General features: G+C 50.7%; 1 protein-coding gene across 6 annotated transcripts in view; it reads left to right on the top strand.

The window, feature by feature from the left end:
* The window catches only part of Col13a1 (collagen type XIII alpha 1 chain), a 140,821-nt gene that overhangs the window by 64,484 nt on the left and 61,846 nt on the right, over positions 1-14,491 (top strand). For 4 of the 6 annotated variants that reach the window (XM_036168373.1, XM_036168372.1, XM_036168374.1 and 1 more), the window contains exons 4-7: positions 424-450; positions 3,306-3,341; positions 6,669-6,695; positions 8,829-8,879. In XM_036168373.1, coding sequence (XP_036024266.1) covers positions 424-450; positions 3,306-3,341; positions 6,669-6,695; positions 8,829-8,879 — 141 coding nt within the window. The remainder of the gene's footprint in view (positions 1-423; positions 451-3,305; positions 3,342-6,668; positions 6,696-8,828; positions 8,880-14,491) is intronic. The other 2 variants (XM_036168376.1, XM_036168375.1) reach the window with 2 other exon arrangements.

Here is a 14,491-nt window from a genome sequence, read left to right as displayed (position 1 = left end):
TGGAACAGGGAACAGGGAGTCCTGATTACCTCTCATCCCTACCCTTTCCTGGTCAGGGCCAGTGGGCAGAAGTGGTGCCCAGAGTACCACAAGGAGCCAGACAGAAGGGCTCAGAGGCGGTGGTGTGCTAGTGAGAGGCAAAACCCCAGTGACCCTTCTTGAGTCACAGGAAGGGACAGATCATCTTTCTGTTTGCTGTCCTAGTCCTGGGCCTGGCATATAGGAGGAGGTCCTGGTTATTATTGGGTTTGTGGATGGATGGATGACAGAAATGAAGCCCCAGCCCTGTTTCGTTAACAAACTGAAAAGTCCCTAGAGTACAGGGGACTCCCGTGGGGTCACAGCTGATTGGAGCAATGTTACCCCATCAACTATTCATAATTCCAACCTGTATCAAGTTCACTCTCCACCTCTTTATTTCAGGGACCCACTGGAAGACCTGGACTCCCAGTAAGTAACTTTTTCTTCTCTCTCTCTGCCTCCTTTTCATGTGGGCGCTAGGGATAGAGCCCAGGCCCTGGCATACTTCAAGCACGCTCGTACTGAGCCACACTCCAGAGCCGTCATTCAGTCTTTCTCAGTCCCTTGACTGGCTGGGTTGGGGGGCAAGTTCTCCTCACAGTTCTCTGAGTATGGCCTCCCTCTGGAGTCTTTAATCTGTGGCTGAGGGCAAAACCACACCCATACCCTTTACTTTGGTACACTGGCGAATACCTGGGGCCTATGGCTACAAGTCTTGGCAACCCTCCTGAGGTGTTAGCTGGCAGGCCCAGCAGCAGACCCTCCCAACACAGGAGCTATTGTCAAGATGGTTTTGTAATGGGGGACTGGAACAAGTGGCCAACCCCTGAGTCATTCCCACCCTCTTTCACGGTAGATGATATTCAAATTACGGTTCTAGTCTTCCAGTGGCCCTCTGGTGAAAAGTCGGACTCCAAACCTTTGCCTCTCCCCAGTTGCCATAAGAAGGCTGAGTAACCACAGAGACTTTGGACAAAAGTGGATGGAAATCATGTGACTAACCATCATTTCCCAGAGCTTTAATAGGCCCCGGGCATTCTGAGCACCCCCAGACTTGATTGCCTGATAAGTCAGAGAAAAACAGTACCAGCTCAGAGAAGTGGGTATCCCCAAATCCGTGCTGGTGATGGGAAGACAAAGGCTCAGGCTCAGGAGGCGGCACGCATCCTTCAACCAGCCCGAGTTTCCCAATCGTGGATTGTTAGTGGATGACCACACACCGCTGAGCACTGTGCTTCCTTGCAGCCCATGACTGACATTTATTTGAGTGATATCTTTAAAGTCTCCTAAGAGATTTGTCTGCTTAGGTAAATGAGATGAGGACAGGATATGGATACTGTGGGCTATGGAGCAGGAAGTGGCTCAGACAAGATGCTGTAGCCATCTAGGAAAGGCATGGATGGGTTTGGGAGTGTGGCATGGAGGAGGCATCTAGGCAGAGTATAGAAGGGATGCAGGGAAGGAGGGCTTACAGGGGTACCTTTGATACCTGTCTTCCTGGTCTCCCTTTGCTAAAGGCCACTTCCATTGGATTCTAGAACCTTCTACTATAGCCTTTTGACAAATTCAACAGCTTCTAGAATCTGTGGCCAGTAACTTTGTTAGTCAAGTGCTGAGATTCTCCCAAGACTGCAAGTGACTCACTCCAGTGAAATCTAAGCCCGGGGGATGGTCAGGTGACTGAGAGGAATGTGGAGGGGCTTTTTCCCCCTTACAACATCCACCTTTAAAAGGCATTTGGGGGTGATCCGCAGAGCAGGGGACACTGCCGAGTTTCCAGCCACTGGCCTTTCCATGCGTGTCCCTAACCTGAGCATTTTATGGCCAGGGCTGCAAAGAACATTATTTTCCAAAAAGAAAGGAAAAATAATCCAAGACCCACACACACCCTGGAATATCATTCAAAAGTCCAAGCTTTGGAATGGTGAATGGACTGTAAGGTTGTCGTCAGAGCTGACAACAGGCACGGGCCTGGCGTGGCCTCGGTGGGAGGGGCAGATCCGCCGGTTGAGGGTCTGACCTTCCATGTGCGAAGGGCCGTGAGGTGACCTGCTAGCAGGTGCACCTTTGCTGGTCCTTTATTAAAATATAAAGGACCAAAAGATAGACATGTGTACAGAACTGTGGTGCTATGGGCTTCCGCTTTAGTTAGCCCACGCCATTTTGCCCAGCATTCACCAAATGTCAGGTTCTTGGTATAAGGCAGAGGCATCTCACAGGGACCTCAGCAGCCTCAAAACTGTCATCCCCCACCTTTCACTCAGTAAGGCTGGTGCTCCGGGAGGATGGGGAAACAGTCGGTGCTTACAACAAGGCAGAGTGCTTTGCTCATAGATGCTCTTGATCTTGACAATGTAAGCCTAGCAGGAACTGATGGCGTTTCTTGTGCGTCCCACATATGTCTTGGGATGCAACTTGTCCCTTGAGGCATTTTGCCTCTGTGGTTGCCTCTTAGGGATCAGCAGATCCAGAGTGACCTCAGAATGCCCCCCAGCATACACACACACCCAGGGAACTTTTAGGGCAATCTTCTCCTGTCCAGGAGGCCAGAAATCATCTTCTATACTCCGTTGCTCCTCATCCTTTGAGGCCCCACCCCAGATTTTTATGATGTCTGCATGCCTATGATTACAAAAAAAGATTTTCTACCGAAAGGAGGACGCATGAAACTTTGTAAGCAGATTTCCAGAGCTGGAGGATGTAACCCTGGCTACAAAACAAAGCGTGTGAATCCACATGCTGGAGCAGTCTGTGAGAAGAGGGGGCAGGGCATGGCACCAGAGCAGGAGAAGGAGAAGCCAGGGAGCATGGGCGTTGCTTCCCCCAGCTCTGGCAGACAGACACAGGGAAGTCATTCGCCCTTGCCCTGTGCCTTCAAGTCAAAGATGACGCCTCCTAGGCCCATTTTGGCTATCACTGATGGGCTGCAACAACACAAGCCTAAGGGAGAAAGGGCCTTGGAGATACCTAAGGACACTGAGGCCCAGGCTGATGACCTCCCCTAGCTATAACCTTTATTCTGTAGCACTATGCTTGAGTGTAGAAAACCATAGGTGAGAGATGAGAAGTCTGCCTCCATCCAGGCACAGAGGTCCTGACACTAGTTAGTGAGGTCTCCTGGGAAGTTCATCCGTGACATCTTCGTGACCCTTGGTGCCACTCCAGATGTTTCCCCAGCTGCCCCAACAAAGCTGCCTAGCTGTGCCTCCAAGCCAGGGCTGCACAGCGCATGGGACTCTCTGGCGGGTGGCAGCCACATTGACTGTTTCCGCCTCCTTCATCAGGGGAACAAGGGTGCCATTGGGATGCCTGGACGTGTGGTGAGTTGGCTCACATGTCCCTGCTTGTGGGGTGGCCATTGCTTGCTTCTCCATGCTGGCTTGTCCTCCATGCATGGTGAAATGCTGCCCAGGGCAACTTCAGCAAGGTCAAGGAAGGAGAGGGGAAGACATTTTATTCTAGTCTCCAGTTTGTAAAAAACAGCATCCTGCAGTTCATCTGCAACACACAACTTCAGTTCCTAGAGTCCGATATTTCAAGAGAGACCACATCTGCCCCACCTTTTAGGGAATATTGTTACACTTGTTCTATTTAATACAAGCCATGGCTTTTAATTTCTCACCATGCTGAAGTACGTAAGGTCCCAATGTCAACCAGTGTTTCTGCCACCTACTGAGGGCTTGGAATGTGTCCTTGGAGAGTCAGGGACTTGGTACTCTACAGAACACTGGACAGCAGAGGGAAAAATACAAGAAAGTTGCTGAACACACAGGGGGATGGATGGAGTGAGAGCTGAGTACCCCAAGGCACCAGCTGCCCCTGAAACCACCCCCAGAGCTGCCACTCTCTCCCACGAGCATCCTCTGTGGATGGATGCTACACTCAGAAGTAGCAAAGACAGGGCTTGGTTCCAGGGAGTCCCTCTAGGCCCTCGTAAGGGTGAATACAGTTCCTGTTTCCTTTGTGAAAAGTGACGAAAGCATTCAGTGGTTGGTCAGAAGACATGAGAGGGCTGAATCCAGGCATTGAATCCCTGGCCCCTGGATTGTCCTGTCAGCCTCAGGATGAAGGTCTCCAGGGCCTAGAAACCCAGAAGCCTGAGCAGGCGAAGGGCATTCCCACAATTGGGATGTAGCCAGGACATGGATATAGTCGGGGCTGCCCTCCTCATCTGACTGCTAACTACCCACCAGCATCAGCCTTCACCTCCAGCATGCTCCCACTGCCATCATTGCTGGCTTTGCTGGCTCTGTGTGTGACAGGATTGGCCTTAAGCATGACTGTGACATCTCTGTGTATGAATTTGCATGGCTGGAGCAAGCATGGAGTTGGGGCACCCCAAGCTTAGGCCACTCTTGCTAGTACTGACATCATGTTGGGTAGTGAACCAAACCGAAGAGCCTTCACATATCAGCTCATTCAGTCCTTGAAAGAACTGCATGCTGAGAGGCAGCATTTCCACCCAGACCCCAGTACTCCAGATAAGAGAACCAAGGCTTGCAAGGTAAAGATCTCAAGATTCTGCACTAGGAATAAGTAAGCAGGTGCTTGAGTGCAGGTAACCAGGCTCAAAATTTGGGTCCTCAATCCTGGAAGTCCACTCATAATATCACAGCTGAAAGGAAGGGCTGGCTTTAAACCGATGCCCCAGAGGCCTAGACCATTCTAGAGTTCAGTACAGGTGCTCCATGCAGCCCGAGCTCCCTGGTGCTGGGGGTCGCATTGGTCAATGCCATTTTGTCCCACATCTACCAGGTTCTTAGCATAGGGTTTCCCAGGGTGATAGCTCATGGGGAGCTCAGCAACTTCAAAGCTCTTGCCCACTGCTCCCTCCCCCCACAACACACACACACACACACACACACACACACACACACACACTCAACAAGGCTTGGAAAGTGGAAAAACAGTACCTTGGAGAGTGGGAAAACATTCAGTGTGTACAAACAGCATTGTGCCATTCTTTATTACCATAAGGCTACCAAGACCTGTCAGAGTGTGGGTGTCCTGGCCCCCTCCATGGAGCCCTTACACTGATTCTAAACCAGGACACTGGGCATGTTGCCTGCCCTGTGGTTCTGCTCCATCAGTCTACCCATTTGACAGCGGGTCCATATGCGCTTGTCACCAGATCCCATGCAGAGATGAGACATTACCCTTCCATCCTTCCGCAAGGATGTATTGAGTACACCTAAGTGAAACACAGCCTTAAAGATCCCATTTGGTGGGTAAGATCTACCCAGGAAGCGGACAAAGTCAGTTAGGTAAGTGTTAGGAGCTTTTCCCCTGGGGTGCAGCAGCTGGCCTGCAGGAAGTCCCGCTAAGTGCAAAATGTACTTCCTACTCCTTCTTGCCCCGCCCCCCTCCACCAGAGCTTCCTGTGTGGTGGCAATGGGAAGAGGTAGGGGAGCCACCGGAAGCCTCCCACCTCCTCCTGGGCAAAGCTTTCCAGCCACTTTGGAGCGCCTCTCTGCTGGTGCTATTTTAAATGTAGGATGGCCCATTTGGCTGCTCACTAGGGGTCTTGGCGTAAGCCATTTGATAAGCACTGAAGTGTCCAGTGACCAGTAGGTGTGAAATTCCTGGGTCATTCCTGTACTTCACCAGAAGTGGCACCACTGGCCTGTTTGGAGCTGGGTAGATTGAAACAGCCTATCCATTGGCCACTGTGGTGACAAGGGATCCCTGACTGGGTATTCAGCTTTCTTTCTCTACTGACTCACCCTCCATCTTTGCAGAATTTGTGTCTCCTGCTTCCTTCTAACGCCGCCATTATTATTATTATTATTATTATTATTATTATTATTATTATTATTATAGTACTGGTGATTGAATGTAGGGCTTTGAGCTTATGAGGCAAGCATCCATGCCACCACTGAGTTCAATCCTCTGCCCCCTTTAGACTTTATCTTTGAGACAGGATCTCACAAAGTTGGCCCTAGTGGCCTTGAACTCACTTTCTAGTTCAGGCAGGCCTTGAATTTGTATTCTTTCCTGCTTCAGTCTCCAGGTGGTTGGGATTACAGGCCCAAGCCACTCAGGCTGGGTAGCCACCTTCTTCCCCACCCCCCCCCCCACCCCCACATGTCCCTAGCTTTTCCTCTGCCTGGCATGTGTAGCCCCTAAGGGCTCCAGTCTTCTTCCATAAGTACAAAGTAAATACAGCAGGGCTCTGAACTTGGTGCTCAGAGCGACCTTCAGAGCTCCTAGGGTTTGTGATCACAGGCCTTGGGAACTTCTTCCCAGTCCTGGCCGTAGCCCACTGGACCTGGCTGGCTATTCAGGGAGATTTTCTGACTGAGTTGGGTCTCTCTTTCTCTCTGTCCCTCTGCCTGGGTCTCGCTCTCGCTCACTCACTTGCTTGCTTGCTCGCTCGCTCACACATACACACAGCACTTGGACCAGGTCCTCTGTTTCTCTCCTAGTGATGGAGAGCAGCTGGCCACACTTGCTGGCTGAGATGGCCGTCGCGTGTCTGCATCTGTGTTCTGTTATGCTGTGTTTCTTATTTCTTCACAGTGATTTTTTTTTCAGTTGCTGTACCATTAACACGGATTCTTCTGCCCATGTCTGCCTCTCATCCTTTTTTCTCTCCCCCTCCCCCCTCTCTACCCCTTGCCCTGTGTTTCGTGGGGCTGCCTGCCCAGGGTATCAAAGGTCAACCAGGAGAGAAGGTGAGTCCTTGCTGCCCCCTCCACCTTTATCCCAGCCTTGTCTCTTACTGGGGGCTTTGAGGCTGACGTCCTCCACACCCTGGTGTGGAGCCCTGGGAGCCCCGGGATTCCTGGGCAAGGCTCCAGCTGTCCCAGTTCAGTGAGTCAGCCCCTATTTGCCTTAACCACGTGTGATGGATCCCATTGCTCTGATTCCTAGCTGTGGGCTGTCACCCACCCTCAAGGAAAGGAGACTGGCTTGTCATTGTTGTGTAGCTGGGACTGCCCAGGGGGACCCCAGGGTCACAGAGAGAACCCTCCACCCTGCCTGGGAAGCCAGAAATCCCAGGATGGCAGGGGTGGGAGTGGGGGCTGTGGGGCGGGGGGTAAGACATCCTGAAATAGCAGCCTGGTGGGTTCTGGAGATTTCAGACTATAATCTATCTAATCAGAGGAGAAAGTAAGATCCTGGGAAAGCCTGAGGTTTGTCCAATGTCCTCAGCAGCAACATGACCAGGGACTAGCACCTGGGCTTTCTGGGCCTCAGCTTTTCTTCTGTCCTTGCAGACACTGGGCACGTCAGTATTGTGTGGCTTTGTTGTTCTGCCCCCCCCCCCCCCCCGCTTTTAAGACAGGGCTTGACTTGTAGCCCAGGCTAGGCTAGAACTCACCACGTAGCCCAAGCTGACCTGAAAACTTAAAATGGGCTTCCTACCTGGTGCCCCAGCCTGCTGAGAGCTGGAATTCCAGGCATGAGACTCTCCCCCGCCCCACCCTCCCCACACACACTCTGTTTCTGCAACAGAGTATCCTATCCCCAAAGTAACAACAAATGCTAACCGTAATAGTTGCTCCTGGCGTCCGGCTGGCTCCAGGCTCGCATGCTGTTAGCGTTCTTGTTTCTATCCACCCAGCTAAGGCTGACAGCGCTTCTGGAAACTTTACTATTTCTCTGTGCACTAGGCACAGAGAAGAAAAGTTGCGTGCTCATGGCCACATGGCTAGAAGGCGACAGAGCTGGAGAGGAGCCCTGTATGCTTTGACTCCAAGACTGAGAAGCTACTGGCCATAGGGCTGGCGGTCTTCCAAATGGAACAAAACTATTGGTCCCATCCTATCAGGGGGTGAAACAGCCAAGAAGAGACAGACATAGCCCCTTCCTCAGGCCACACGGTGCTTTTAAACTTTCCAGCATTATCCATGAAATTTCATATCCCGCCTATATGCTAGCTGCTGTTTTCTCTGCCATAGTTTAGGAAATGAACAGAGAAATGAGCTTGTCCCAAATCACACAGCTGCTAAGGAGCAGGGTTTCCCTTCAAAGCATACATTTTGCCCTAAGCCATGTCCACCAGTGCTACAGTTACTGGCTTGAGATCCCTGCTACCTGTTTGTGAAGTAGGACATTTAACAAAATGCATTTCGGACTCTTCCCCACAAGGGCTGCAGAACATTACAAGCTCCAGTACTCGGGGTGACTGCGTGAGCTCGGAAAGCTTCCATGACTTTAACTCAGGGCTCTGGGCTGTTTCCTTCCCCTCCTGCCTTTGCTATGGACTCCTCGTGGGGACCCCTACACATACACACACTGTATTTATCCAGCTGGCTCAACCACCTGTGATAGCACCCAGGGCTCCTAGCCAAGGAGCTCCGGGACATGCTGTAGGGGCTCAGCACTGGGCTCAGCCTTCATCCTTCTGTGGCATTCCCTGGGACATCCAGCCTTTGGACTCAAAGCTGCGGGGCCCATATAGCCGGGGTATTGGATGTCTTGACCCCCTCTGTTCTCATAATTCCATTTAACAATCGTGGAGTGTGCTGCCAGGTGAAATGGGTGGAATATCAGTGCTGAACCACCTTACCCTGTGTCTCTGCCCCGGATGTCATGGATCCTGCTATCTGCCTTTCCTGAGCCCATTGTCCTCTCCCACCCACATCTCTCCATGTCTGCTGCTTCCTACTGCCCTTCTCAGATCCTCTGGGATATTCTAATCACCATCTTTGGGCTCACTGTTTCCAACGATCCCTAGCCTCCCTTCAGTCTGTGGGGTTGGCTCCCCTCTCCCAAATGCCGGCTCCCCCCCCCCCTTTTTACATCCTTTTCCCACTATCCTTCCCTGTCTACCTTTCCACACACCCTCTGTCTCCCTACAGGGTGCCCCTGGAGATGCGGGGATGTCCATCATCGGGCCTCGAGGCCCCCCTGTAAGTTGTTGCTGTTCTTTTGCGGGGTACGGAGGTCGGGAGAGTTAAAGAAAAGAGCTTTTGGAGGGAGAAGGGTGAGCTTGGTGCAGGCCTCTGGGTGTGGCCATCCCATGCCGTGTGGTCAGCCCTGTTGGTCTTCAAGCATTGCTGTTGATGTGAAAGAAAGTGGGCTGACTAAATATACCTAAATTACTGCCTCCCGGGAGGGCTCCAGGGCCTAGCCTCTCGCCACAAAACTCCAGCAGCTGGGAGGCAGGAGAGGTGGTTGCTGTTGTTTACATGAGGGAAAAGCTGAAAAGCACTGCCTGCCCTGAGTGGGTGTCCCGGCTTTCTCTGGAACTAGTCTCCACTTCCTGAAACCAGGAGCAGATGACACAGTCCAGGTTCACTGGCCCCGGCACCCACTCCCGGTTCTCGGTGGAGCCCCAACCCACCTTCCACACTCCAAGCCTCCTTCTCGCTGTCAGTACCAGGTCCCGGGAGTTAACTAGCACCTCCCGGCTTCCCTCTGACATGCTTCCTTAGGAGCTGCCTGGCATGCGGGTGATAGATTCAGCAACATAACACAGCTATGGGAAGGAGGAGGAGCGGGACCCCAAGACCCACTCACACAGCTGCAGTGAAACCAGTGTCAGGGAGGGGGCAGGAATTCAGCCTAGTCTAACAGCCTCTCTGAAGAGGAAGCAGGTCCATAGAGGAGAAGGGGTTTGGCCAGGGCCCTATGTGGTCGTGTACCTCCCTTTCCCTGATGAGGAACATGAGGAACCTGTCATCTGCTGAGGGAGCAGGGGGTACAGGGAACACAGTGAGAGAGAGTGGGGTAGTGGGAAGACCAGCGGTTCTCAACCTTCCTAACGCTGCGACACTTTCATGCAGTTTCTCATGTTGTAGTGAGCTCCAACCATAAAATTATTTCCTCGCTACTTTATAACTGTAATTTTGCTGCTGTTATGAATAGTAATGCAAATATCTGATATGCAGTAAAGGAGCATGATTAGTGATGGGCACTAATCACACGCTAGGCCTCCAGAACAGGCAGGAGGTGTTCTTACCCCCCACACCCCAACACATCACAGGAGGAACCTGGGAATCTCATGCCCATGCTGATTACCAGGCTCATAAGTGATAAGTGCAATTTTGTCCCAGCAGCCCCTTCCGGCTCCAAGTGTCACTGTATATAAAGGATGTTCACCTTGAAGGGAAGATGATGGTCCTTGTGGGTGCCTGCATTGGTTTTGTGACACATGGTGTCCTGACCATGCCCAGAGTCCTCTGACAGTGGCCACTGATCATCATCCCAAACCACCCTAACTGAGTCCTTTCCAGACACCAAGCTAACCCTCAGCTGCCCCTGCTACCCCAGGCTGTGGAAGCAGGAGACAGGCAGACAAAAGGTCTGCTTGACGTTAAGAGCTGAGGTCAAGTAGGCAAGCCTTAGGTGGCAGCTGGAGACATGGGGAACATGTGGCTTTCCACCCTGTCAGGAAAGGCCCAGAATAATATTGCTCATCAGAACCAGCCTTGCCATTCTATTTTATTTGGGGGGGGGGGTTGTTTTTTGAGACAGGCTTTCTCTGTGTGATAGCTCTGGCTGTCCAAGAACTCAGTTTTTGTTTTTTGAAACAAGGTTTCTCTGTGTAGTCTTGGATGTCCTGGAACTCACTCTGTAGACCAGGCTGCCTTCAAACTCAGAGATCCACCTGCCTCTGCCTCCCAAGTGCTGCGATTAAAGTTGTGCGCCACCACCACCTGACCAGCCTTGCCATTCCTAAGGGCCACCTGCCCACTCTGCTGGAGCTGATCAATAGTCTAAGCAAAAGGAGCCAATCAGGCCCTTGGAGAATGATGACTCCCATTCCAATGGCACAAGGAGCTGGAACCTAGTGTCTGGGAGTCTTCATGGAAGCCCTATGAAACAGAGTGGGAGGCCAGACCCCAAGACACTAGGCAGGTCATGGCCAAGCTAGGGATGACTGCGTGTCAAGGGACCTATCCCTCCAATGGGCTCCCCAGCTGCTCTTCGGGGCCAGTAGGAAGGACCTGAGCTCCCACCCTCACCCAGGAGCTGCCCACACAGGTAGACACACCTGCTGAGTGTCTGTCAGCAACCTAGAGCCTGCCAGGTTTGAGGTAGATGATGAGATTCTGACTGCTTGCCCTCCAGGCCAATGATAGCAATCTCATGGGCTATGACAGCACAGATAATGGGTGCTGCTGTGGCAGTGGGGGGGGGGGGAGTAAGTAGGGACAGATAGGAAGGGAACCTCTGGGCTCAGGCCAGTCCAGGAAGGAATGGCTTTAGGGGAAGGAACAACTGAACAACATTCAAGGTCTTGCAGAGTCCACCCAGGGAAGGAGAGTCAGGAGGGGTGTCAAGCTCCTGAATTGAGAGAAGAACCCAGAAAAAGGACTGAATGGGAAAGCAAGGGTGAGGCAAGGGCTTTGCTTGAAGGACTCTACAAGATGTTCAGGAACTGTATCCCAAGGCCATGGGGGCCCTTGGGTTGTGTTAGGTGGATGAGGGACACAATAGTACACAGCACAAAGCGGTAGCCTCTCCCTGTGCTCAGTGGGAGCACACTAATTGGAAGTGACAGATGAGTGCTGTTTAAATGCCCTGGTCCAGGCTCTCTCTCTCTCTCTCTCTCTCTCTCTCTCTCTCTCTCTCTCTCTCTCCATCTATCCATCCATCCATCCATCTATCCATCTATCTACCCATCCATCCATTCATCCATCTATCCATCTATCTACCCATCCATCCATTCATCCATCTATCCATCTACCTCTCTACCTACCTATCTATCTATCCATCCATTTACCCACCCACCCCATCCATCCATCCATTCATCCATCATCTATCTACCTACCTATCTATCCATCCATCTATCTATCTATCTATCTATCTATCTATCTATCTATCTATCTACCTATCCATCCATCCATTATTCTACCTACCCACCTACCTACCTATCCATCCATCCATTCATCTAGCTATCTACCTATCTACCTATCCATCCATCCATCCATCCATCCATCCATCCATCCATCCATCCATCTATCTATGTACACATAGACACACATACCTGCACACACCATTGGATATGGACATGGTGGATTTTGGTGATGACTGAAATGAATTTTAGAAAAGAGAAGGAGTTTCGGACACCCCACACTTCTGAGTCACACAGTTTGTGTCGGTGCCCTCCTCAGGAGGAGGAGGGGCAGGTGTTGCCAGGGAGGGGAGGTGCCTCAGAGCAAGATGAATTTCAGGGATGGGTGGATGTAGCTCATTTACCCTTTTCACATATAGATCCTCTATCCATAAATGTAATGTATGTCTGCTCCTGGTGAATGCTGACAGGGCTGCTGTCCAATCAAATGCTGAAGTTCATTCAGGAAAAAAAAAAAAAAAGTAAGCTCATGACTGTTAGGAAAAAGAACAGGACAGCTGAGACAAGTGGTTAGAACAGAAACAAAACCAAACGCCCATGGGACTCTGATTTGTGATAAAAGTGTCATTTAATAGTAGGAACAGAAAGGTGGATTGTTCTGAAATGGGTGTTAAGGCATGAGACAGGCCCTGTGGGAAAAGGCAAATGGAAAGTTTGGTTCTGGATGTGTGTAGTGTGTGTGTGTGTGTGTGTGTGTGTGTGTGTGTGTGAGAGAGAGAGAGAGAGAGAGAGAGAGAGAGAGAGAGACGGGGGGCATGCATGTCACGATGCACATTGTGGAGATCAGAGGACAACTTCACGGAGTCCCCTCTCCTTCCATTTTTCCATGCCCTCCAGGGATCAAATTCAGGTCATCAGTTGTCTGAAGCAAAGGCTTCACCACCTGAACCACCTCCCCAGCCCCTGATTCTTTCTTTATAGTGAATCTCTATCCTACCCAATCTATCAAGACAGATTGTCAGTGCAGAAGATATTCCGAGGTAATCTGGGCATGGTGGTACACACCCATAATATTAGTACTTGGGTGATGGAGGCAAGAGGATCAGGAGTTCAAGGCCATCCTGTATAGCTGATTTGAGGCAGCCTGAGCTACACGAGACCCTGTGTCAGAAAACCAAAACAAAAGAATAACAGAAAAATACTAAGATGTCAAACATGAAACCATAAACTACATGAGCATATGAACATATATTTTATAATTCCCAGTAAGAAGGCCTCTTTGAACATGACAGAAAACCCAAAAGCCACAGGCAAAGTTTGTCTATCTAAACACAACAATTCTAGGTGAGCAATTCCAAGACAAAAGGTGAGTTAGGTAGCATTTGCGGGAATTGTTCTTAACAAATAGCTTTACTCAGACCAGGTCAGAAAGGATAAATAAGCTAACAGAAAAGATTAATGTAAGCCAGTGATTGGGAAGCCTGCCATCCCAGCTACTCAGGAGGCTGAGACAGGAGGGTCCCTTGAGCTCAGGAGTTCAGGGCCAGCCTAAGCAACATAGATCCTGCCTCAAATATATTTGCTTGTTCGTACTCTTTATAATACATATTCCATAATAATACATATTCCATAAATAATATATAATACTAGTATCACATATTAAAGTATACACCATAATAATACATTGCCTCAAACAGCCAGCTCTGCAGCCTGGACTCAGCGTGACCAGAACACTGACAGAGACCCTAAGCTCAGCATAAATTGAGATGTAAATTACAGTCCCTTAGTAAGACTCCACTGCCTTCTCCAATACCCAAGCTCTCCAGGAAGCAGACTCCCATTTCCATGTGGTCAATGACAGCATTCCTCCCCAAAGCCTTGAAAAAGCCGTAGTTAGTCCCCGACTTGGCCCTGGTTTGGAAGGATGCGCGCTCCTTACCGGAGCCGGCACTGTAATTAACAGAGCATGTGATTATCCCAGCCACGTAAATATCAGCTGAGATGGCTGTGAAGATGCTTCTTGGAACCCTTCCCTCCTGACCTCTTCCTCGGGCCTCTCCGTGTTACAGAAAGTTTACATTGGGAGGTCTCAGAGATTATATTGCAACAGTTTCCGGGTTTCTCCTTAGGCCTATTCTTAGCAACCCTTATCCTTGAGAGGCCATGGCCCTCTGACATATGAGTGGTGTTGCCACTGTCTTGCCTTTGGACACTGGCCACAAGTCCATCTGGAGCCTGCAGCTGACTTCAGCTAGTTATTCCCTGTGGGCCTGCACTCGACCCTGACATGGCAAAGGGACCTATGCCACCTGGCCAGATGGGTGACATGGTTTCTCTGGGTACTTCCATACACAGGTCCAGGGAGCCTGGAAATATTTCAGGGTCACAGCATGTGAGCCCAGAAACATTGTCCCCTGGATGGGATCTTGTTTCTGAACTGCTTCTTGATTAAGACCGCTAGGGATCCCAAGATGATGAGGAGATGTTTCCGTGGGTAGAGTGCTTGCCTTGTGAGCAGTGAGCACCTGAGTTCAGGTCTCTATTATGCACATTGAAAGCCAGGCACTGTGGCACATGTCAGGAACCACAGCACTGGAGACAGAGACAGGAAGATCCCCAGAACTCACTGACCAGCTAGTCTAGCCAAATCAGTGAGCTCTGGGTTAAGCAAAAAGATACGCTGTCCTTAAAACTCATGTGAAGAGCAAATAGAGAAAGATT

Source organism: Onychomys torridus, chromosome 18, assembly GCF_903995425.1.
Source record: "Onychomys torridus chromosome 18, mOncTor1.1, whole genome shotgun sequence".
NCBI lineage: Eukaryota > Metazoa > Chordata > Mammalia > Rodentia > Cricetidae > Onychomys > Onychomys torridus.
This window is presented reverse-complemented; position numbering and strand designations above follow the sequence as displayed.